Source organism: Corapipo altera, unplaced genomic scaffold (assembly GCF_003945725.1).
Source record: "Corapipo altera isolate COAL_440 unplaced genomic scaffold, ASM394572v1 56, whole genome shotgun sequence".
Classification (NCBI taxonomy): Eukaryota; Metazoa; Chordata; class Aves; order Passeriformes; family Pipridae; genus Corapipo; species Corapipo altera.
In genome coordinates this window covers 6,456,877-6,478,203 of record NW_020884896.1, presented here as the reverse complement: position 1 = coordinate 6,478,203, position 21,327 = coordinate 6,456,877, and the positions used below count along the sequence as shown (strand labels likewise).

Genomic DNA, 21,327 nt, shown 5'->3' with positions numbered 1-21,327 from the left:
GATTTCGTATTGATGTGCACGTTTTTTACGTCAAATATAAAAGCCAGAGGAAATGTTATCATGGGACACAGGTGAATATGCTGGCAAGGCTCGTTTATTTCTTTTGGTGGTGAAAGCAGCTGTATTCCCTGCCCACATTTCTCTGCCTGAGCAGACCTCTTTCTAAAAAACAATAGCTGAGCATCTCTTTAGACAGAAGTATTCTTTAGCCACCCAACCAACAGACACTTAACCATGAGGGACTAAAAAAGATCCTGAAAGACTCGCCCATGTCCAGTCTCTTGATAGCCCCAAAATGTGTGTTCAGCACATCTAATGGAGCAAGCTGCAGTGATTCCCTTACTTTTGCCCCCCTGCAGTGTGCAAAGCCCCTCTGGACCACTTACAGTATAATTATTCTTTAGTCTAGATGAGTTCTGTGGTATAGTATCACTTTAAAGCAGTTTACCTTGTTTCTAGTTCCACGCCTACAAAATTCTTATGAAACTGTTCTGTGAGGTAATCAGCTATTCTGGCAATGGACTGAGATTTCTGATTCAATAAAAATAGCCCCGGGAATAAATTCTCCCTAATTTGAGGTTGGAATTATAATGCATTCCAACCTGTGGCTCATGTGAGCTCAGATTTCACCTGCCTCTGGGCCCATTTCGGGAACGGACTTGGAGCTGGAGCAGATCGGTGGGAGCAGCACAGGGTGCCTGGCACTGTGGCTGGCAGAGGCACCACAGCCCTGCTGAGCCCTTCTTCTCGCCTTCCTCCCCTGGGCTGTGCTCTGGAGGGGTTATGTGGATGGACCAGCAGCATTCCTGGCTCTGGCCAGTACAAAACACGTGAGTTTGCTTGCTTGATGGTTTGGTTTGCTTTATTTTTTGTCTGGTGGGATCATAGATGGGAGTGTTTTTGCCGTGATGAATGCCTGTAACTTTTGTGACTTGTATGTCCCTTGGCTTTCAGGGAAAGCTGCCACTACTGCTCAGCCGCATGAATGAAGTGGGGAAGGTGTTTCTCGTCACAAACAGCGACTATAAATACACAGACGTAAGTGCTGTTTGAACTGTTGTGTTGGTTTATCACGGGATAGGCAAAAGCCAGGCATTCATTTGTTGTATGGGTGTTGGTGGGACATCATCTGGGGGAGAATCGCTTGTTCTGTGATCTACAAGTAGGATGGTTTGGTGGTGGATGCAGATTGTCTCGAGTCATCTTTTGTAGTCCTGGTTCTGGAACCAACCTAAAATGGGCCTGGCTTAAGTCCCTCTGTGCCTCATTCAGATCTTCAGCAATTAAAAGGCTGAAAAGGAAAGTGATACTCGTTTTGGATTTCAGCATCCTTTAAAATGTTCCCTTTCAAGTGAGATAGTCTGAGTTCTGAGAACAGGTCACCAAAGCCATGGTCCTGGAGAGGCCTAAGAGCCAGAAAGGGCTGTCTGCTAAGTTGAGAAATCAACATGGTTACTTCAGCTCCAGGTGAATGTCAAGATGTTGCAACACTGCCTATCTGAAGATTTATATTCTGTTTTAAAGCATTTCAAGATATACCTGAGGCAGTGTGCAGTTTTCTGAGGCAGCTGTTTTATTTGATTATAAAATTTAGTGGTTTAATTCCTGTCACTGTCCTATTCCATTTATTTTGTCTCCAAGTCTTATGCTGACTTTTGTGTAAATTCTGAAAATAAAGTTCTGTAATCTGAAAAGATAAAATCAGAAAAGTATGCTTTTATAAACTACACAAACATATGTTTAAAAGTACATATTTAAATTCTTTCTCTCTTTCAGAAAATTATGACTTACTTGTTTGACTTCCCACATGGACCAAAGGTATGTGAATTCTAGACTGCAGTTGCAATAGCAGCTGATGTGCCTAATTATCTGTGTAGCTGGAAAGCATTTTAATCCTGCTTCATCGGCTGCATGGGATTAGTTGCTTTAATCTGGTTAAAATACACTTGCTGTTTCGTGTCCTATTTGAATGGGATCAAAGCAAATACAATATAACAAAGAGAAAAGAGGCATCATCTGGTCTCAAATGATAATCTGTGTTAATGATAACATTATTTTAGCGATAAAACATTTTAACTCTGGCATTTTGCAGGCAGGTTTCTTAGAAATAATGTGCAATATTTTAGATGTTGTTAAAAAAAAGCCTTGATGGAAAGGAAATAGTTTTATAAAACAGCAGAAGTGTTTATGCCTGATTGTGCCTTGGCTATGGTAACTCCAGAGGTTTTAGTCATGCTTTTTTTTGTTCTTCTGAGGTCAAAACTCAGCCCTGCAACTTTTGGAGACAGGCTTATGACATAAATTTATACTGCTCTTTCAGTCTCCCAGTAAGATTGGCTATCTCATGCTGAAAAGATGTCTTTTCACACTGTGCTCTAGAAGTAGAATGTGGCCAAGGGAGACATTTTGAGAGCATAGAAAGTCACCACAGCTGATAGCTAAAAAAGATTTTTGCTGTGGTCATGGTCTCAGAAAGTGTGGAAACATGGAGTTATGAAGGCCCAGTGTCCTTTGGGGCAGGGCTGTGATTCAAAGCCGTGCTCTGTGGAACAGAGTCAAGGCATTGCTCTTAGCAAAAGTACCAGCATGGCCTTGAAAGGCTGAAGCTGTGGAGTTGCATGTGCCTGGATCCATGCAGGATGTCACCTTCAGGAACAGTGGCAGTGGTCTCATTTACAGCACCTCTTTACACAGCAGCTGTGTTGGGACATGGATGTTCAGTGCTGTTGTCGTGGGCTTGTGGCAGAAGGAAAATACCGTAGGAAATAGTGTTGGCAACCCATAATTGTACCACAAGAGGCACGGACTAAGGGATTTTAATGGACACTCATGTTAAACTCCCTGTGGTTGCTTGTGTTGTGCCTGATTCTGCGGTTTGTTTTTGCCTTTGCAGCCTGGGAGTGCCCATCGGCCATGGCAGTCCTACTTTGATCTGATCCTGGTGGATGCACGAAAACCCCTCTTCTTTGGGGAAGGCACCGTATTGCGGCAGGTGGACACGGTGAGTGGTCAGTGGAGGGCACCTCCATGGCTGGCAGGGCTCCTGCACCTCTTGTGTGGCATCTCTCAGTGACAATGGGCAACACAGTGTTTAGACAGGACCTGCGCTAGGGATGGTGGGCTGGAGTCTCCTCTTAGTTATTCCTCAGCAGCCCCTCACCTGGGGCACAGCAGAGCTCAAGGCTTTGCTGTTTCCCTAATGTTCTGCACGTGACAAAAGGAAAAGAATGTGGAAAGCTACCTCTGGGCAGCTTGGGAGTGAGAGACAGACAAAGAGTAAAATAGCAATAAGACAGAAAAGACCCAGACCATCAGCTGTTCAGTACTAACACAACGTCTCCTTCCTCAGGTGACCGGGAAGCTGAAGATTGGTACCTACACTGGCCCACTGCAGCACGGCATCGTGTACTCAGGAGGTGAGGCAAGAAGCCTTCTCGTTCTGTGGAGTGCTTCTGACGCGGAAAATGCACCTGCTTTGTCCCTAACCCTGGCCCTGTAAAATGAGCCACACATTTCCTTTTGGCTCCCTGTTCTGAGCCATGCTGTTCTTCTCTTCAGGTTCTTCAGACACAGTCTGTGACCTGCTGGGGGCCAAAGGGAAGGATATCTTGTACATTGGAGACCATATCTTTGGAGACATCCTCAAATCCAAGAAGCGCCAGGGCTGGCGGACCTTCCTGGTGATCCCTGAGCTGGCACAGGAGCTGCATGTCTGGACAGACAAAAGCGGTCAGCAGTCAGGCACACCCAGGCCAGGCTTTGCTCTTGCTTGCCTGGTTCTGCACCCTTGAGAGCACCAGGGCTTAGGGGAGCCAGGGGAGAGATCACCCTGTTTTGCCGCTTCTCCTTTTGTCCCTTTTGTCTGAGTCTGAGTGCTGGTAGCAGGAGCTGGGGCAGCTTTCCATGGGCTTTTCTCAGGGTCACAGGCCCTTCATGTGTGATCAGCCATGTGTGATCATCTGTGGCTGCCTTAGCCACAGAAGAAGCTGCAGCTGGGTGAAATTGAGTTGTTCCTTATCCCAAAAACTCCTCCCCCTCTGCCCATATGGAGCCATGGCTTCTGTGGTAAAAAGTATCTGGCAAGACATCTGGGTATTCTCCCTGTAATTCCTGAGCCATGACTGCTCTCCCATCTGCAGGGAGTCCCTGCTCACCAGCCACTTCCTCCTCGTTCCTCCCACTCCCTCTGCTGCTCTGCTGCCAAAGTGCCGTGTGTTTCCCATCCACCAGGGCTACTGCTGTTCTCCCAGGTTTGCCCTTTGGTGTGCTAAATAGGGCTGAGGGTTATGCAAGTTGTCCTATGGCTGGTAAGAAGGTTTTGGTGAGAGCTGCAAAGATTCAGTCTCAAAACCAAAAAGGGCCAACCAGAAACCAAGACCGAAATTCTGCCAGTGGCACAGAGCATGACTGACCCCTCTCCCTGCCCCGTGGCCATGAGACGCCGTGTTCCCTGCTCCAGTGTCCCTCCCCCACCATGTGAGGGAAGCAGACAGGGTGGTGGCTTTGCTTTCAGCCCTTTTAATTTCAACAGTTTTAACTTACCATTTCCCCCTTTCTTTTCTGGATTTTCCAGCCCTTTTTGAAGAGCTGCAGAGTCTGGACATTTTCTTGGCCGAGCTATACAAGTGAGTGTTCAAAGTGACAACTTTCCTGCTGCCTCTCCCACCTAAAGAGTGGCACTGACAAAACTGTGGGGTTGTGTTAGCGGCACTGCTGCTGGAGCCTTGACTCAGGCCTGGGCTCTGCCCACGAGACCAACCTTCCCCTCCAGACCAGTCTCCTTCCCCCAAGCCCCATCTCACAGCATCTGGTTCTGAAAGACTTTTCACACCATGTATTTACCTTCTCGCCTGTAACTAGGCATCTGGACAGTAGCAGCAATGAACGCCCCGACATCAGCTCCATCCAGAGACGCATTAAGGTACCAATCATCAAATCCCCTTTTCATCCTTCTGGATCCCAAAGGGCTTGACAACCCAACCCCACTGCTCAGCCCTGAATTGCTTTGCTCTGCCTTTGGGTAGGCACAGCAGGCTTAGCAAAGCCACTCTGTCTTAGCTCACTGGTGTCACTGGCACTCCTGAAAGGCAGCCTGGTCTGGAATAGGGTCCCTTTCCTCCTGCCCACAGCAGCACTGACTGATGGTGCTCACTGCTGCAGCACGTGGCGCTGGCACACACAGGCTTGGAGGGGCTGTAGCCTCTGGTTCAGCCAGCCCTGGGGGGCCAGCCTGGGGCAAGTGCTGGCCCTGAGCCTGCTGCCACCTTCCCTTCTGTTAGTTGGGGCTTGGCTGTGCTCTGATGTCATGGGATACAAGCACAGAAAGCCTTGCTGGAGATCCTTGCAGGTCTCACGTAGCCCCTAGACCTCAGGGTGCTCCATCGTGGCTCCAAGGTGTTGCCTGCTTGCCCCAGGATCTAACCTGCCCTTTCCTTGTAGAAAGTGACCCACGACATGGATATGTGCTATGGGATGATGGGAAGCCTCTTCCGCAGCGGCTCTCGGCAGACCCTGTTTGCCAGCCAGGTGATGCGCTACGCTGACCTCTATGCAGCCTCCTTCATCAACCTCCTCTACTACCCCTTCAGCTACCTCTTCAGAGCCGCCCACGTCCTGGTGAGTTGCAGATCCCAGGGAGGTGGGCAAGGCCCCCAAAGGTGCCTGTGCTTGTGTTTGTTAACACTTCCACAAGACACAACAGCACCTTGGAGGGCTGGGTGGCATTTGATACACCATCACATTCTGGGGTTTACTCTCCATGTGTCTCAGGGAGGGGCCCTAGGACTGGGACACCCCTTGCCATCTCCTCTCTCTGTTACATGTGCAGATGCCACATGAGTCCACAGTAGAGCACACGCACGTTGACATCAACGAGAAGGAGTCGCCGATGGCCACACGCAATCGCACCTCAGTGGATTTTAAAGATTCTGACTACAAGCGGCACCAACTGACCCGTTCCATCAGTGAGATCAAACCGCCCAACCTCTTCCCCCAGGCACCTCAGGAAATCACACATTGCCACGATGAAGATGATGATGAGGAAGAGGAAGAGGAGGAAGAAGAGGAGGAAGAGGAAGAGGAATAAGATGGAAAAGGCAAAGTAAAGATAAACCATGACTCTAGCAGTGATCAGGAATGGATTCCGTTGTTGGGGCCCTTGGGGTGATGGGTTGGGGGTGTGATTCTTGCAAAGGCACATTTTGAAAGTATTTGGAAACTTTTAACAAATTAACACTAATTAGGAGGAGACCCTTGTTTTCGGTTTTGCAGACGGTTCAGAAAGCTGATGGATTCTGCCTGGGTGGTGCATTCAGATTGGACTGCCAGCCCGTGCTGTCATGCTACTCCCATTACATTTAGGGATGCTGCATGTTTCTCCCTTTCCCATGATGTGTTTCATTTGATTTTCATTTGAACAGTGTCCTGTGAACGGTTTTTGCCATTTGTTGCATTCTCTGTGGAGAAAGAAGGGATGTGCTGGGCCCTGCAGGAGACAAAATTATCCAAATCCTGCTGCCCATTGGGTTGCTGCCCTTAACTCTTTGCTGTTGGGTTACATACTCCCCCCTCCCCATGTTAGCCAGGATGTTGCTGTGCCTTCCAGCATTCAGTTTAGCTTCTGCTTTGTGTGAGTTTCTCTGTGTAAGTGGTTCGACTCCTCCGGCCATCAGGGATGGCAGTGGGATTCCAGGTCTAGTGTATCCACCACTGTACACATTTCAGCTTGCAGACAGACGCTTGTCACCCTCTCCCAGTGTTTCCAAGCTCTCTTTCACCATCAGCATGTGATGCATGATTTCCAGTGCATTTCTCAAACAGCTGAGCCGCACACTGTGTTCTCAACTCCTCCAGTTTCAGCAGTAAATATTAACCAAGGACCTTGAGGCTGCTGCTTTAGCATTACATTACTCACTTTGTGTTCCTTCTGCCTCCTGACCTTTCTGTCCTCTCAGCTTTAAGTGAAGCATCCCAAAGACAAACCCAGCGACCATTTGGCGTGAAAGAGCCTGTTGTGCCAGGGTGCTGCAGGCCACATGGGCCTGCCCTAAACTAAGAAACAGCACATGCCATGGGGCCGGCCCCACAGTGAGAGCCGGGAGACTCCGGTCCCGCTGGCAGCTGCCCTTGGCTTTGGCCTGCTGCAGAGCAAGCAGAGCCTCATGCCAGATTGCTGTGGGCAAGGCTGTGTCCCTGGCCAAGGAGGGTGATGGCTGCAGGCTTCTGTGTGGGGACTGGGCGTGTCCCCAGGGATGGGCGAGCAGTCCTTGTACCTGAGCCTGAAAAGCAGCCCAGGGAAGGCACGGGGCCAGCACACAGCTGGGCAGCAGTGCCCTGTGGTTTTCCTCTGTGTCATGGGTGCATCCTCCTTTACTCCAGCCTGTGCCGTTCGCTGCAAAGGGATTACAACAAGGGCCCTCTTGTAACGAATTCGACTGTTGTTTCAGTACCATAAACTCATTTAATTTCTTTTTTCATTTTAAAGTACCTTAGGAGAAAATAAAAAAAAGAAAAACCACACCACCAACATCTGAGCAGGAAACTGCTGTTGTAGTGGCAGTTGTTCAAGTCAATAAATGATGATGTTTCTAAGAAATGCCTGGTGCTTTGTGGCGTGTTGCTGAGATGATAAGGGCTGTGCTGGAGTTGGTGAAAGATGGGGCTAGTCTCTGGGGATTCCAGCAGGATGGGTGACTGGGGAAGATGGAAAGCATCACTGGGAATTGGTTGCGTGAAGCACTGACAAGCAGTGGCTGTGGATCTGGCTGTAAGGGCATGCCTGGTCCACAGATAGCCCCAGGAAGCAGTGGTGGGGCACAAGGCTTTTGTTATCACCATCTGCATCAGCCAGGGAGGCATGGGGAGGGCAGAGAAACATTCTGGCTTGACTACAGAGAGTGAGGAGGAGCTTTTCCATGGCAGAAAGGGCAACATCCCCCACCCTGCCACTACCTCCAACACTGTGTCCTTTGAGGACTGTTTCCCACAGGCATCACAAAGGGCCAACCCCCCACATACATGATGTGTGTGCAGGCACAGCATGGCCCATGTTCCACCAGGAGCTGCAAAACTGGTTAAACAGACAGAAGGCCAGTGCTGCCATGGCTACAGGACTGGCCAGCCTGGCCAAAGGCTGTGCCTGGGACAGCTCTGGGCACTGCTGTGCTCAACCCTTGCCTATAAACAAACTCCTTGTGTCAACTCAACCACACCTGAGGAGGTTCTCCATCTGCACCACCACACAAGGACATTCAGTACCAGGGCCCAAAGTGCCAAACAGAAAAGCAACCCTAAATGGCAGCAGCTGGTGGCCAACAACCAACAACTGACTCTTCAGGGATTGCTGAAAACCCCAAACCCAGCACTGAGTCCCTGACACTTTGATTTTGAGATCTGGAGAGTTGCTAACAGGTACCCACAGTAAGGCTGGCTGCAGGAGGGGTCTGAGGGAGCTGTTCCCGAGCCCTTTCACCAAAGGCCATGCTGGGCTCTGCTATGTTTAAACTTTGTTTCTCCAAGTATAGCCACTTGAATTTTTTAAGCTTTAGCTCAGCAGCCAGGGAGGCTGTGTGGCTGCAGGAAGGGAGGTCTGGGGGGTTCCGTGCATTCCTCCTTCCAAACCAGTCACCACAAATAGCTCACTCCCAGCCCAGGGCTATTTCTGACTGAGATGGGGAGAAGAGTCTTCAGGGCTGGAGCAATGGAAAGTATTTGACCCTCACTTCATGGTGGGAAAATGTCGGGCAGAGCCTGATGGACACTCAAGCGCTGCTCAGTGCCCAGCCTTGTGCCATCCTCTCTGTCCCGCCACTCTCCCCGCAACCTGTTCCCCACCCCAAGCAACAGGCGTGCTTCTACCCACTAGTGGTGATCTCTCCTGCAGCAAAAGCCTGGTGAAAGCAAGGTGAGCATGCAAGGGGACAGGCCTCAGCCCTTGCTCTGAGCTCTCACCGACCTGATTTCTGATTTCTCCCTTTCCCCGCCCCCACACGCCCACCCTCCCTGCTCCACAGAGGCCATGGGGGCTCACAGGGGCTGCACGGAGCAAACTATACCAGGGACAGGAGCCCAGGGCTCACTGCCCTCAGCCACAGCCCTGCAGATGTTGTGTGCTGGCCACTGCCAGCCAGTACTTCTGACAAGGTCAGTCACCAGACCTGATCCCAGCTCCTCTTGCTTTACACCACCTCCTCACTCAGCAGGACAAAGGCTGCTGCAGCTGAAGCACAGACCCAGAATTGGGGTATGCCCAACCATGATGGAGGGTGCAAAGCCCCATGCCAGTCCCTGACCAGCAGCTACTCCCAACCTCAGGCCTGAAGCCCTGGCACCTGTGGTGAACATGGATAAGGCACTTCTGTAGGTACAGAGCCACCAGCCCACCCCAGCCCTGCTCACCTCCAGCAGACTGGTGCTGGGGTCCACTGGGCTGTGGAGCCTGGCAACATGGAGACATGCTACTGGAGCCTTGAGGACACAGAGCCCTGTGTACAGCTGCCTTTGCTTTGGGCACTGCTCCTGCCCTGCTGGCACAGTGTAGCCTGGACCTGAGCAGCCAAAACCCATCCCATCTCCCTGGCTTCTTGCACTCTCCCTTTCAGGAGACCTGGGTTCTCCTGTCCTGCTCCTTCTTCCTGCTACTCTATTACACCAGAACCAGACCTGAAGTTGCCCTCCACATTAATTCTACTTACGTCCTGCTTGCAGCATCCCACCACCCTCCATCCTATGCCACACAGGGGAGCAGAAGTCCTCACAAGGCCTACCACACTCTCTGTCCTGCTGATATGACGCTGGGGAGCAAGGTCCAGAGGGATAGGGCCACCCTGAAGCAGAGGAGCAGGGACAGAAGCTGCACTGGGTGCAGCAAAAATTCCCCCTAAGGCTTGAGCAGCCACTGCCCAACTTGCCAACCCAGGGTTTGGCAGCTCAAGAGCTGCGCATGGAGGAAAGCCCAGTGCAGGGAGAGCAGCTGGGTGAAAAAGCTGTGAGGAGGACAGGGACTGAGGGATGGCAGAAGCATGATATGGGTGCACAGCAGGGCTGTATCTGGTACACAGAAAAGGGTGGTCTGTTCGTCCACCGGTGTGAGCTGGAAGTGATGCTGAGCAAGGAACTAAGCATGGGCTCACTCTCCCACTCAGGAATAAGTTTCCGTCAGTGCAGGCTCCACACAGCTCTGTCACAACATAAGGGGAGCAGGCTGCAACACCCAGTGCAGGGGGATGGACTGACTCACTCCAGCAGCTGCTCCCGTCCCACGGAGTCACCATCATCACCAGCCACGTCTCTCACCGGCGAGCCCCAGCCACGCACCGCCTGGCAGGAACATGCGCTATTGGACAGACAGCATCTACGCTTACAGACAAACAAACATCATCTGTGGAGAGCAGGTTGTAAATAAGGGTTTTTTATTACTGGAAGAAAAAGACCCTCACCCTTGAGGGAACTTCAGAAAGAGGAATTCAGCTGCTTGCCATTGCCACCAGCTTCCCAGCCAGCCCCTGATCAGCAAAACCACCAGCACATCCCTCCCCAGCTTGAGGACTCATGAGCCCAGACCCACCGAAGCAATGAGCAACACCTGGCTCTAAGAGAACAGGATCCAGCCTCTCTGTGGCTCTTGGCAGCTGAAGTCGAGAGTAAAGACTGTTGATGTGCCAGTAGCAGAGATCTGGGTCCGGGATCACCATCAGCCCCACCACCCGCATGCCAAAATCCGTCCCTTGGAAATGAGGGGGGAGCATGGAGGAGGGAAAAATGCATAAACTGAAATGTTCAACAGAAAAAAAAAATCATCATTTATCTAAAAAGAATAGAAATAAACAAAATGCTTTTAAACAAAATCACAAAATATACAAATAAATCTGGTACAAAATAAATAGGAAAGATTGGAAATCTACAACAAAATTGGAATAATTATAAAATTAATTCGTATGACAATCAGTATATGAAACGTATACACTTCATTCAGGATTTCAGTTGTGCTTATTCAGGTTTATGTACACACATGGAAATACTGTAGTCAGAATACTACAATCCTGGAAACCCGAAGTCATGTACAATATGATACAATTCGCAAAGACCACGTACGATGGCAAGTAAGACACAGGGAAGAGCCGGCTGGAGTGGCTGAGTGGGATTAGACAGCCAAGAAAATGCTCTATGGAGGGAGAGCCACCACGCTCCTGAACAGGGGGATCAAGGCCCAGCCAGCAGCAGCCGGGACAGGGCTCGGGGCAGTCAGGAAGGACCTGACTGCAGGAGAAAGGTTTGGTGTGAGCCCTCCGGCTGCCAAGCACCAGCCACTCATGGCTCCCAGGAACGCTTCTCAAGTATTTGGAGTTTCAGATTCAGCGTGTTTGGCATCTGGGCGCTTGCCCAATGATTCAGGTATCAAGGCTGGCTCTGCTCGAGAAAAAATATGCCAAGAACTCTGAGGTCCCTCAGCAGGGCCTGACCCTGAACTGCATGTGAAGCCACCCTTGTGCTCGGGAGAACATGGATCAAATGGGACCAGAGCGCTGCTGCTGGGGTCCTGGTGGCTTTCCACTCTCCAAATTCCATGTGGTCTCCAAGAAAGGCAGAGTCCCTGGAGCAGCATCTCCTACCCTTAGTGTGAGAAATGAAGACAGGTTGGCTGCAGTGTTGCCTGTTCCCGACTGCTGGACCTCCTCCTCACCTTCCTGAACACTCAACTAAACCTCAGTGAGAAGAGCAGACGAACGGCCACGGCTGATGCGAGCGCAGCCATCGCAGAAGCCACGCTGATGAATCCAAACCAGCACAATGTAGAAGGACAGAGCACGTACCCTGGGTAAAAACCTGCTGGCCAAGACAGCCCAGCCCAGCCCAGCCTGCTGGGACCTGAGACTTTAAAGCAGGGATGACACTAGAGCTGATCTAGGCCCAGCCAGTCTGTCGCTTCTGAGAATCAAGGAGCTCACCTGGAGCCCCTCACCCTCCCACAGTGATCTTTGGGCGAATCCAGAAGACATGCATGCAATATTGGCACTTCCAACTAAAGGCCTATGATCCAGGCACCCGACACCTATTAATTTCTCACTTGGATTTGGAAGGATGTGGTACAACAGTGATGCTCACAGGATAAAACACCACCTCCTATTATAAAGCTATGTGATCAGCAAAGAGTTGAGATGGGATGCTAGACTGCTCTGCCAAGCACCAAATGCTGGGACAAGTGCTTTCTCCCCAACAAACCCTGGAACCAACTGACTACCACGCTGCTTCCAGGAGGAAAAGACAACAGAGACATCAAATCCACCTCTGGAGCAGAGACACCTGCAGCCTGTACATGTTTCAGGCTCACGACAGCTGACAAACCTCCAGCCTGGCTCTATGACACACATAGGCCACTTCTGTAGTCTGGCCAAACACCTGCTGCTGGGGGGGATTAAATACCAAGCACTTCCTTAGCCAGAAATCTGCACTGGAGCGGCAAGAGCAGCCAGGGCATCATCCTCTGCAGGATCCCAGTGATCAGCCCTGCTCAGAGGAAAACAGGGCCCAAAAGCAAAACCTGAGAGAAGAATGCTGTTTCTCAGCTGGAGATAGAAGACCAGAAGCTTTGAGTACCGTATTTCCAAGGTGAAGAACTGCTATAGAGGCTGACCTCAGGATAACAAGAAGAAAATGTCACTTTGACTGAATTCAGTGCTACCAACCTGTGAAACAACTCTATCTCCCAACTGTACCGTGCCACGGGCTGGAGGCCACTTTCTGGCAACCCCTCCCCATCCCTGCAGCTCAGGGAAGGGCACTGGGATAACCTGGTATCCCAGGCTTTCTCCTAGGGAATACCCTGGCCTTCCCAGGTTCAGCATCCAGCTTATAACGGAACTGCAAATACACACGACCAGATAGAAAAGCTCAACTGTACCGCCTCTGACTCACAAAAACAGCATCCCCTCACCTGGACACAACCTCAAGGATGTGGCCATGAGATTAGACACAGAGCAACACAACTCTGCGTGAAGCTTGGCACAAGGACAAGGGCAAGACACAGAGCAGGGGGCTCTGCAGGAACCCATGGATGTCCAACATCCTCACATGGGAGTGAGGCCAATATCACCACAGCAATCACACCAACAAGAGACTTGCAACTGATGGACCAAGTACAACAGCAGCACAGGGATGAGGGCGGCTTCCCAGCCCAGCCCATGGGGCAGAGCCTGTCCTCTCTACTGGCAAGTCAGAATGAAGGCTGCTCTCCCCTCTGTGCCATGAAGATGCCCGATCATATTAGTTAAGCTTGTCATTTCACCCTTGGGCCAAACCAATCCTCAGTATCCAAGGGCTAGGTACTTCTTTTGGTCTGCGTAGAACCACAGTGCAGGGCCAGGCAGTGGGGTGGGCAGCATTCCCAGGGCAGTACCACACTGAGCCTTTCACCACATGCTGGTTTCCTGCCTTGTGCCAGCTCCACACAGTGTCAATGCAGGGACCCCTCAACCCCCCAAAGCTGGGGGGTCACCTTTGAGATGAAGCCTCAAGTTAGCATCATGACAAGAGGTTCTCTGCCGCATCATTTCCCACCCTCAGCCCCAGTTTTCTACTGGTAATCCAGAGACTGGATAACTTGACAACTGGTACACAGGTACTAGTTTTAAAACCACAGATGTGTGTATTAGATATTGTATAAAATATGGTACAACTTTCATGTGGGAATGATTTCTATAGAGAGTGTAATTCTGCACAAGGAAGATGCATGTTCCAAGGGGTCCTGGAGAACGCAGCTGTGTTCTCCATCATGTAGGATACTTACACAGGACGCTTGTGAGGAGACAGGACTGCTCTTTGATCTGCACCCCAACACCCCTTGGCTGAGCTCTGCAGAGATCACAGGAAGCACCACCACTGCCCAAGCAGCCCCTCACACAAAGCTACCTCTTTGGTTTTCTTTGAGCAGATTTGAGCCAGAGCCTGACACCACCAGTGACAAATCTCATCCTCATCTGAACTAGGCCCTGAAGGCTAAGAAGCAGCAATGGGTGATGTCCATGGGCCATCAGGGCAACTCGCCCTGCTCCTCCTGAGCTTTCTCCTGGTCTGAGGTGAGTGCAAAGGGCCATATCCTGAGACTCCTACTCTTGCCAGCTCCACCCACACAAAAAGGCACTTAAAGAAAAGAAGGAAAAGAAAAAATGAAACAAAAAAGCCCCCTGCAGTGAGGAAAAGGGGAGTAAGTCCAGGAGAAGAGGGTAAGAACAGACCAGAGAGCACAATGTGAATGAGTGGCTGACCTCTCTTCCAATGGGGCCTAAGAACTGCACCCCTCGAGCAGCCAGCTCCAGCTGCCCTGCCCACCAGGTCTCAGCATCATGCCATTCCTGCCCAGACTGGAGCAGGAGCCTGTGGGGGCAAAAACTGCATGAGAGGGAACTACACACAACTACAGGTTGCGAGCAGAAGCGGTGAGCAGGAGAAGGACCTGCCCTGTGGAATTTGCTCTGCTGGTGCATCTGGATGGGGAAAGCACCTTGTCCTGTCATGCCAGCCTCAGGACCCCTGCCCACCAGCCAGCCCAGACACCCTGCCAGCATCCCTCATCCCACTGTGGGATAACCCATCCAGAGCTCCTCTAGGGCAGCAGCCTTCAGCTGCACAGGGATTTCAGGAAATGGGCAAGCTGGGAAAAAACAACAAGCACTTTGTAAACTCTGGAGGGTCTGAGCTTGTGGTCCACACAGCATCTGAGGCTGGTTTGCTAAGCCCACCCTAAGCCCCTCTCCTCTCAGAACTAGTGTGCTTCATATGATCTCCACATCACCAGAGTCAGTCTCATTCGGAGAAAGATTCTCACTGGAAAGCAAGAACATTCCTTCACTCTTTACAAAGATTTGGCAATACACAGAATTAAAAAAAAAATCATAGTTACAACAGATTCAGGTTCATTTCGTTTAAAGGAAATTCAACCAACAGGAGTGTAAAAGTTATAATTCACAGTTGTGCATTTAAGATATTAGTGTTGAAAACCTCACTTCAAAGAACTCTTGTGCAAAATTGTATTGACAGTAGAAACCATGGCTAGATGCCCTCCCAGTCTCCCCTGACTGACAGGCCATTGTCCACCCCTCTGCCTGCACCCAGAGGCAGACGGACGAGGGGAACAAAGGCAGCAGCAGGAGTTGACATACGAAGATGCAGTATCCTTTCTACAAGTCAAAGCCTGGCCAAGGTCTGAGGTCAAGTCCAACGATTCCCAAAGCCACCAGCTGGTGCCCTGCGCTGCGGTGACGACCGACTGGCCACGTGTCCTTATGGCACTGTGGCACAGCATCCGGCATCTGAGTCCCCCGGAATGCAGGCAGGCAGTCAGCGAGGCAGAGAAAGTAGATCTGCTCGGGCAGGACACCCCCTGCAAGGGCACAGACTCAGATGCCGTGGCGTCTCCAGTGCGGTCAGGAGAGCCAAGCCCTGGCATTGGCAAACGCTGTCCAGAGGCTCAGAAGTGACCCTGAGCATGGCACCGGGCTCCTCTGCTTGTGATGGTGCCCACCAAGAGGGTCGGGAACCCCTCGCATTTGTTAAACAGTAAAACTGTAAATACCCTGAGAACAGGGAGACTGGATTTCTTCCCCTCCAAGGAGAGGACCATGCTTTATTCTTCAAGCTAATTAGCAGTAGCAGCTCCTAACCCCTCTGGGTCAGGTACATATTTTCCATATGAAACATCTATGATCAACTATTTTTATGGAAATTAAGTGAAATTATTTCACTTTCCATTACTGGATCTGTACAAATGATGAAAAACAGACATGCAAAAAATTGCCTGCAAATTTTGGAACAGTGCAGCATGGGCAGAAGCAGGAGGTATTTGCTTTGGGATCACATGGCTTTGGTTGGAAAAACTGGCGCTTTTTTTTTTCCTTTTTTTTTCTTTTTTTTTCTTTTTTTTTTAAAAAGGGAAACAGACATTGAAACAAATCCATAACCTGCCATAAGAAGCAGAAGTCAGATCCAGGGAGCAACCTCATCCTGGAGAGAGCTGCCTTGACTTGAGCCTTCTCTCCTTTGGCAGGTTTGACAAAACGGATACTGCATCTCAAGTTCACCACCGAGTCAAACACTTCTGACAAACTTTTACATTCACAACACTAGATAAAAACTGGCGAGGTGAGTCCCTCGCCGACGACAGACGCTGTAACATCTCAACATTTTGCTCTGTGAGAAAGGTGCAATATTGGCAGCTCTCTGGGAACCACAGGGCTCAGGTCAGCCTGTGCTGACGCTGAGCCATGTGCTCTCGGCGGTGGTGGGCTGGTGCACATCAGAGCAAGGATGGAGGCTAAGGAAACGCTTTCAGATAAGACTCAAAAAAAGTTAATACAAAACTAAATGTGAGAGTAAGGTTTTGGGGGGCCTGTTTTTCTCCTCACTGTATGCACAAGTTTGATACTATGCAATTTCTGTGCCCCTTTGTGGGAACTTCATCCTCATGGGTGGCTCCAAGGAAGAAGTGAACCCTTGCCAAGGGGGAGGACAGCAAAAATTAGGGCTGCTTTCTGAAGTCGAAAGAGAGAGGACGAGGGACACAGGCAGACCCAATTGGCTCTGATACCAGGCACTCCAATTTCCTGTGGGGAGATCCTGCAACAAAATATTGCACCTTTCCAGCCACACAGAAGGACCGCGGGAACTTGAAGCAAGTGCCTTCCCCAGCCCGTGAGCAAGAGAGACGGGGCAGGTGTGCAGGCACAGAGAGCTCTGGCAGTTGCATTTGGGGCTGGGGGCTTCTTTGGGTTATCACCAAAGAGATTATCCAGGTGTAAAGAAAGGAAGGGAAATGCTACATAGGCAGGGGTCATGGCAGGGTCTTGAAACAGGGAAACCGCAATGCCCGATTTACTAATTCAGATACAGAGGGCAATGTTCACATTTTGTTTGAGACAGCATTGGAAGGGGAGAGAACTGGGGGGATAACTTTCTTCTTTTTTAAATGAGGACTTAAGACTCCATCTGTGGGAGTGGGGAATGGATGATATACAACTGCCATGGGGTGCCTCTTGCTTGCACCCAGTCCGCATCCATATTTTTGGTGTGAAGGAAGTGGTTCCTGCTGCCCAAGGATGCCCTGCACCAGTGGCAGCTGGGTATGAGGCTCTCTGTTCTGCTACCATGGTAATCCCTAAAATGGCTGATAAATGGGACAAGAGAGAAGGAAATGCACTAAATCCACTGAAAGGAAGGAATGCGGCTGGAAACAGCCTGGAAATGAACCTCTCCGAATCCCTGAAGTGCAATACACTCGCGTCTGGAAAGTTTTGTCAGTTCTTGGAGAGGAGAGGATGGTTCTGACTCCTCAGCAGAGCCCACTGTTGCACTGGCAGAGGTTTACTGTCACCTGGAGCACATACGTTTGGTGTAATTGTAGCAGCATCTTTCGCATTAATATTAGATTAAAGGGGGCACAGGGACTGACATTCTGATACTCATCTATTGCTCCAACTCAGCATATTCTGTGATGTAGCAAAGACTGCACATCTGCTCTGGCCAAAGTAATGGTGTGCAGAGCACTATGGCATGGGAGTGCTTAAAGCCTTGTCATTTCAGGTGCATACATTAATTCACCAAGCAACTGTCAGACACATCAATGAAAAATCACCCACTTACTTCACTAGGGAAAATTATGCCCAGCTTTCATTTCACAATGACTGCAGTTTTGCTACTTAGTTCCTTTGCCCCAGTATCATCTTCAACATAGACAAAAGGCTTTGGAGGTTACAAAACTGTAAGTGTAACAATGCTTTTGCCTGTTGTACAAAGAAACCTTCTGAAATTTGAAAGATCATTAAATACCAAAGTAACCGCTCCTTCCCTGAAATTTAACTGGAAGAATGGAATAATCCTCATGCCTTGGTCCTCCAGGTGGCTGAAACCAGAGGTTCCTTGAAGCTCACTCATTCTTAAGACACAAATAACATACAAGTACCAGTTACTAACTTTTTCAACAGGGCAACAAAAAGGACCAGAGAGGGGTGAGAAGAGCCCTAAGGACATTGGAGCCAATTCACAAAACCATGATAGAGCCCATTTCAGGTACATGAAGGACAGAAACAATTTAAAACTCTGCAAAATACTTTTTAAAAACATGAGCTCTCTTGAAAAAATAACTGGAGGAGCTTTTAAACTTCTCCATATGTGTTTGAGGAAGAAAAACCCAAAAAGGATCAAAAATACAGATAAAAAATAAACATAATTCTACTTTGCAAGAAGAATTTTCATCGTTCTCAAGGGTGGCTCACCATTCCCAAATTACGTTTGGGGCTTTAGTCTCTCTTGCTCTTTGCTCCTTTCTTCCCGTTTCTTTCTCTTCTGCTCCCAGAATGGACGCAAAAGTCTTTGGTCTCAGAACACTGGATGCAGCACAGTGTTGCAAGCACATACTAACGGTGTTCACACTCGGGGAGGAGGCAGGAAGGAGCGAGGGCTGGTCCTGCTGAGGAGAAGGGATGGGTGGGTTGTGGGGAGTCAGCTCCTAGATGGCTCCTTCACTGTGCATACTGTGGTTGGGCTTGTTGTGAGTCACACAGTTCTGCTCGTTCAGCAGGTTTGCTGTCTCATCCGGCAAACCGTCATGCAGCTCCGTAAGAGTCAGTTCGATTTTAGTGTTTTCACTGTCCGAGGACTGAGGTGTTTTGTCCATCCGGGATGCCATCAGGGCATTTTGGTACTGCTGTCTTGAGATCTGCTCCAAGAACGGGGAAAGGAACAAAAAAAAGTCAGTCATATTTTTGTGTCTCCTGTGGGACACGGTGAGAAAATAAAGTGCCCTCCCTTTCCAGATGATCACACTTCAACCCCTCTTTACCTGTTCCTATAAAACGTCCCTGTGCTTTGCAAGCCTAGAGCATCCCAGCTCAACACCACAGCATGGTGACATTTCCAGGGAGGGTGGAAGCAAAGTGCTGTGCGATCACCATGCTGTTCAGAGGTGGGGATTTATATTCCTATGCAGAGATTTTTAAATCAGACCTCCATTTCCCTCTAACCATGCACACTTCTAGGACCAGAACCAGAGATCAGTGAAGTCTTTCTCCCAACTTCAGTGAGCTCCTGGTGAGGGTCTAGGTGTCCCTATAGAGCCCAACCAGCTCTATAGTACAAGTAGAGCATACAGGCATTACTGTGCTTGTCTAGGCCAGCAAACACAGCAGGAGCTACAGCCTTATACATAAGAGTATTCAATTCTAGAAAAGACTGGGGTCTCCATAGAGATGAGTCCAAATTAGCAACCCTTGAAGTCTTCCACTGGTCTCTGCAAGAGCTGGCTGCACTCAGCAGAACAGTCATGACAGGAGCTGGCCTAGAGCACAGAGTGTCACTGCCCATGATGCCCCAGGGGCAAGGAAATCCACGGCCCTGTACATCCACATGTGGTGGTGGAGGGGAGAATTCCTCCTGGAGCCACAAACAATCAGCCCAGTGAACTCCTTCAGATCAACCTTCCCAGCCAGGACAGGCAGCAGGATGCACGTGCACTGGCAGCCCCGCGTGCCACAACAGCAGTAGGTTACCTCGGCAGGCAGGAAGGTGGAAGAGGTGAAACAAGACTTTTAGAAAAACCCTAAGTTTCAGTAGCAACACAAGAGAGGGACTGTAAATGGAAAGAGTCAGATGGACCAGGTCACAAATTCAAAAACAAAATCCAAACATGCATGAGCAGATCACGACCCTGGTTTTACAAGGTATTAACCGAATGAATGACCACATGGCACAGTGAAAACACTAATGTTGAGTACTCTGACCTGTGTGTAAAGCAGAGTGATGCAAGAAGAGGTGTGCAAGTCTGACTGCAGAGATATCAGGACAGCTTAGCACTCATTAGCCTCAGTATGAACACAGTGAGATTTGGAAGGACATAAACCAGGACAGCATGAGCAGTTAGCTGCTCTGTACAGCAGATTAGTCATTGGAACTGTAGTGAGAATCACTTGCCCAGTGACAAACATCTACTGATCTAATCCCTGAAGGATTGAACCATTGACCAATACATTTGCATCTCAAAGTTTTGACAGCAAGACTTTACTTTCCTTTTAAAATTTGGCTATGGAATAATCAATTTAGCATTATAGTATGTCTACCCTATTCCACATTCTTAACACTGAATTAAATTTGACAGAAGTTGAGTTCACAAATCATTTGAGTTGCATAGAAAGAAACTGTGAATGTGCACCTTATTTAAGAAAAGCATCAAAGTCAACTTCTGGCTATGGGATGTCAGCTTCCCTGGACTCCCGGAGGGGCTGGAATTGCTGCCAGCATTAGCTGTTTCTCAGCTCAGCTAGATTTCCTATCCCACAGGACTCGCACACATTTCAGCGTGGGATGCACCATGCTGGGGGACAGAGCTGTATTCATGCAGCAACTCACTGGTAGTATGAGACATGAGCCTAATACATGTGAAGTTAAGATAAAGAGAAATATCCAAGACTTCTCCAAGCAGAAGAAGGATGGCAAGTCGGAAAGTAAGATCAAGAACCCCAAACTGAAACCAAAACCAGAAGTGAATAAAAAATGCAACCAATGGTAAATGTCTCATCCTTTAGAAAAGGACACTGTCTGATAATGAAGAGTCTCCATTTCGGATGGCTCCAAAAGCTTCACAAGGATACATTCGACTAAAAGGAGAGAGGTTGTTTTCTATAATCTTTCCTTGAAGAACCTGAAATCCAGAAAATTACATGACCAATCTACTTACAAGCCCAAATGAGAAGAATAGTGAAGACAAATGATTGGACAGCAGATACTGGAAAAAAGTAGTTTAAAGTGATTTTTAAATGGCTGCTTTCATAATGCTATTTACTCACAGAGCAATTTAGAAGGCATTCCCTTCCCCAGGTTCTCCATCCTAGCAGCCAAGCCCGGCTTTCCAGCAAGGTCTTTCTAGCTTTTTTCCTACCTTGACAAACTGAATGTCTGTGAGCGCTTTCACTGAGTAATCCGGGACATACACTTGAAGGAAGGATGCGTTCAGCTGGTTGTTGCTGCTCCCTAACGTCGGTGTCACTGCGTCGATGCGATCACCTCGGTTTAAAGAGTCTGAGTGATTCAAGCCACAGGGCCGAGGCGGAGACTTGTTTTCAGCTAAGAAACAGGCAAGAGTGAGAGATTTCTTAAATCAAGTAGAAAAAGTCACCAGTTTAAAGTCACCAGTTTCAAAGGGACATAAGAAACCATGATGTAGCACAAATAAACTGCAAAGGCTTAATCCACTCATAACTAGACATGTGGCTAAACAACCAAATCACCCTGAAAGGACATTTTCAGTCCAGGGCTGATAGCCAGCATCACTGAGTATGCCCTAAA

General features: G+C 49.3%; 2 protein-coding genes across 5 annotated transcripts in view; one reads left to right on the top strand and one right to left on the bottom strand.

The window, feature by feature from the left end:
• Positions 1–7,594, top strand: part of NT5C2 (5'-nucleotidase, cytosolic II) — a 60,989-nt gene extending 53,395 nt beyond the window's left edge. For all 3 annotated transcript variants that reach the window (XM_027647903.1, XM_027647904.1, XM_027647905.1), the window contains 9 exons: positions 955–1,038; positions 1,777–1,818; positions 2,894–3,001; positions 3,350–3,416; positions 3,559–3,729; positions 4,574–4,625; positions 4,861–4,921; positions 5,440–5,616; positions 5,828–7,594. In XM_027647903.1, the coding sequence (XP_027503704.1) occupies positions 955–1,038; positions 1,777–1,818; positions 2,894–3,001; positions 3,350–3,416; positions 3,559–3,729; positions 4,574–4,625; positions 4,861–4,921; positions 5,440–5,616; positions 5,828–6,085 (1,020 nt within the window). In that variant the 3' untranslated portion in view covers positions 6,086–7,594. The remainder of the gene's footprint in view (positions 1–954; positions 1,039–1,776; positions 1,819–2,893; positions 3,002–3,349; positions 3,417–3,558; positions 3,730–4,573; positions 4,626–4,860; positions 4,922–5,439; positions 5,617–5,827) is intronic.
• Positions 7,595–10,392: 2,798 nt separating this feature from the next.
• Positions 10,393–21,327, bottom strand: part of CNNM2 (cyclin and CBS domain divalent metal cation transport mediator 2) — a 119,480-nt gene continuing 108,545 nt past the window's right edge. For both annotated transcript variants that reach the window (XM_027647915.1, XM_027647916.1), the window contains 2 exons: positions 20,921–21,105; positions 10,393–18,706 (listed from right to left, as the gene is read on the bottom strand). In XM_027647915.1, coding sequence (XP_027503716.1) covers positions 18,497–18,706; positions 20,921–21,105 — 395 coding nt within the window. In that variant the 3' untranslated portion in view covers positions 10,393–18,496. The remainder of the gene's footprint in view (positions 18,707–20,920; positions 21,106–21,327) is intronic.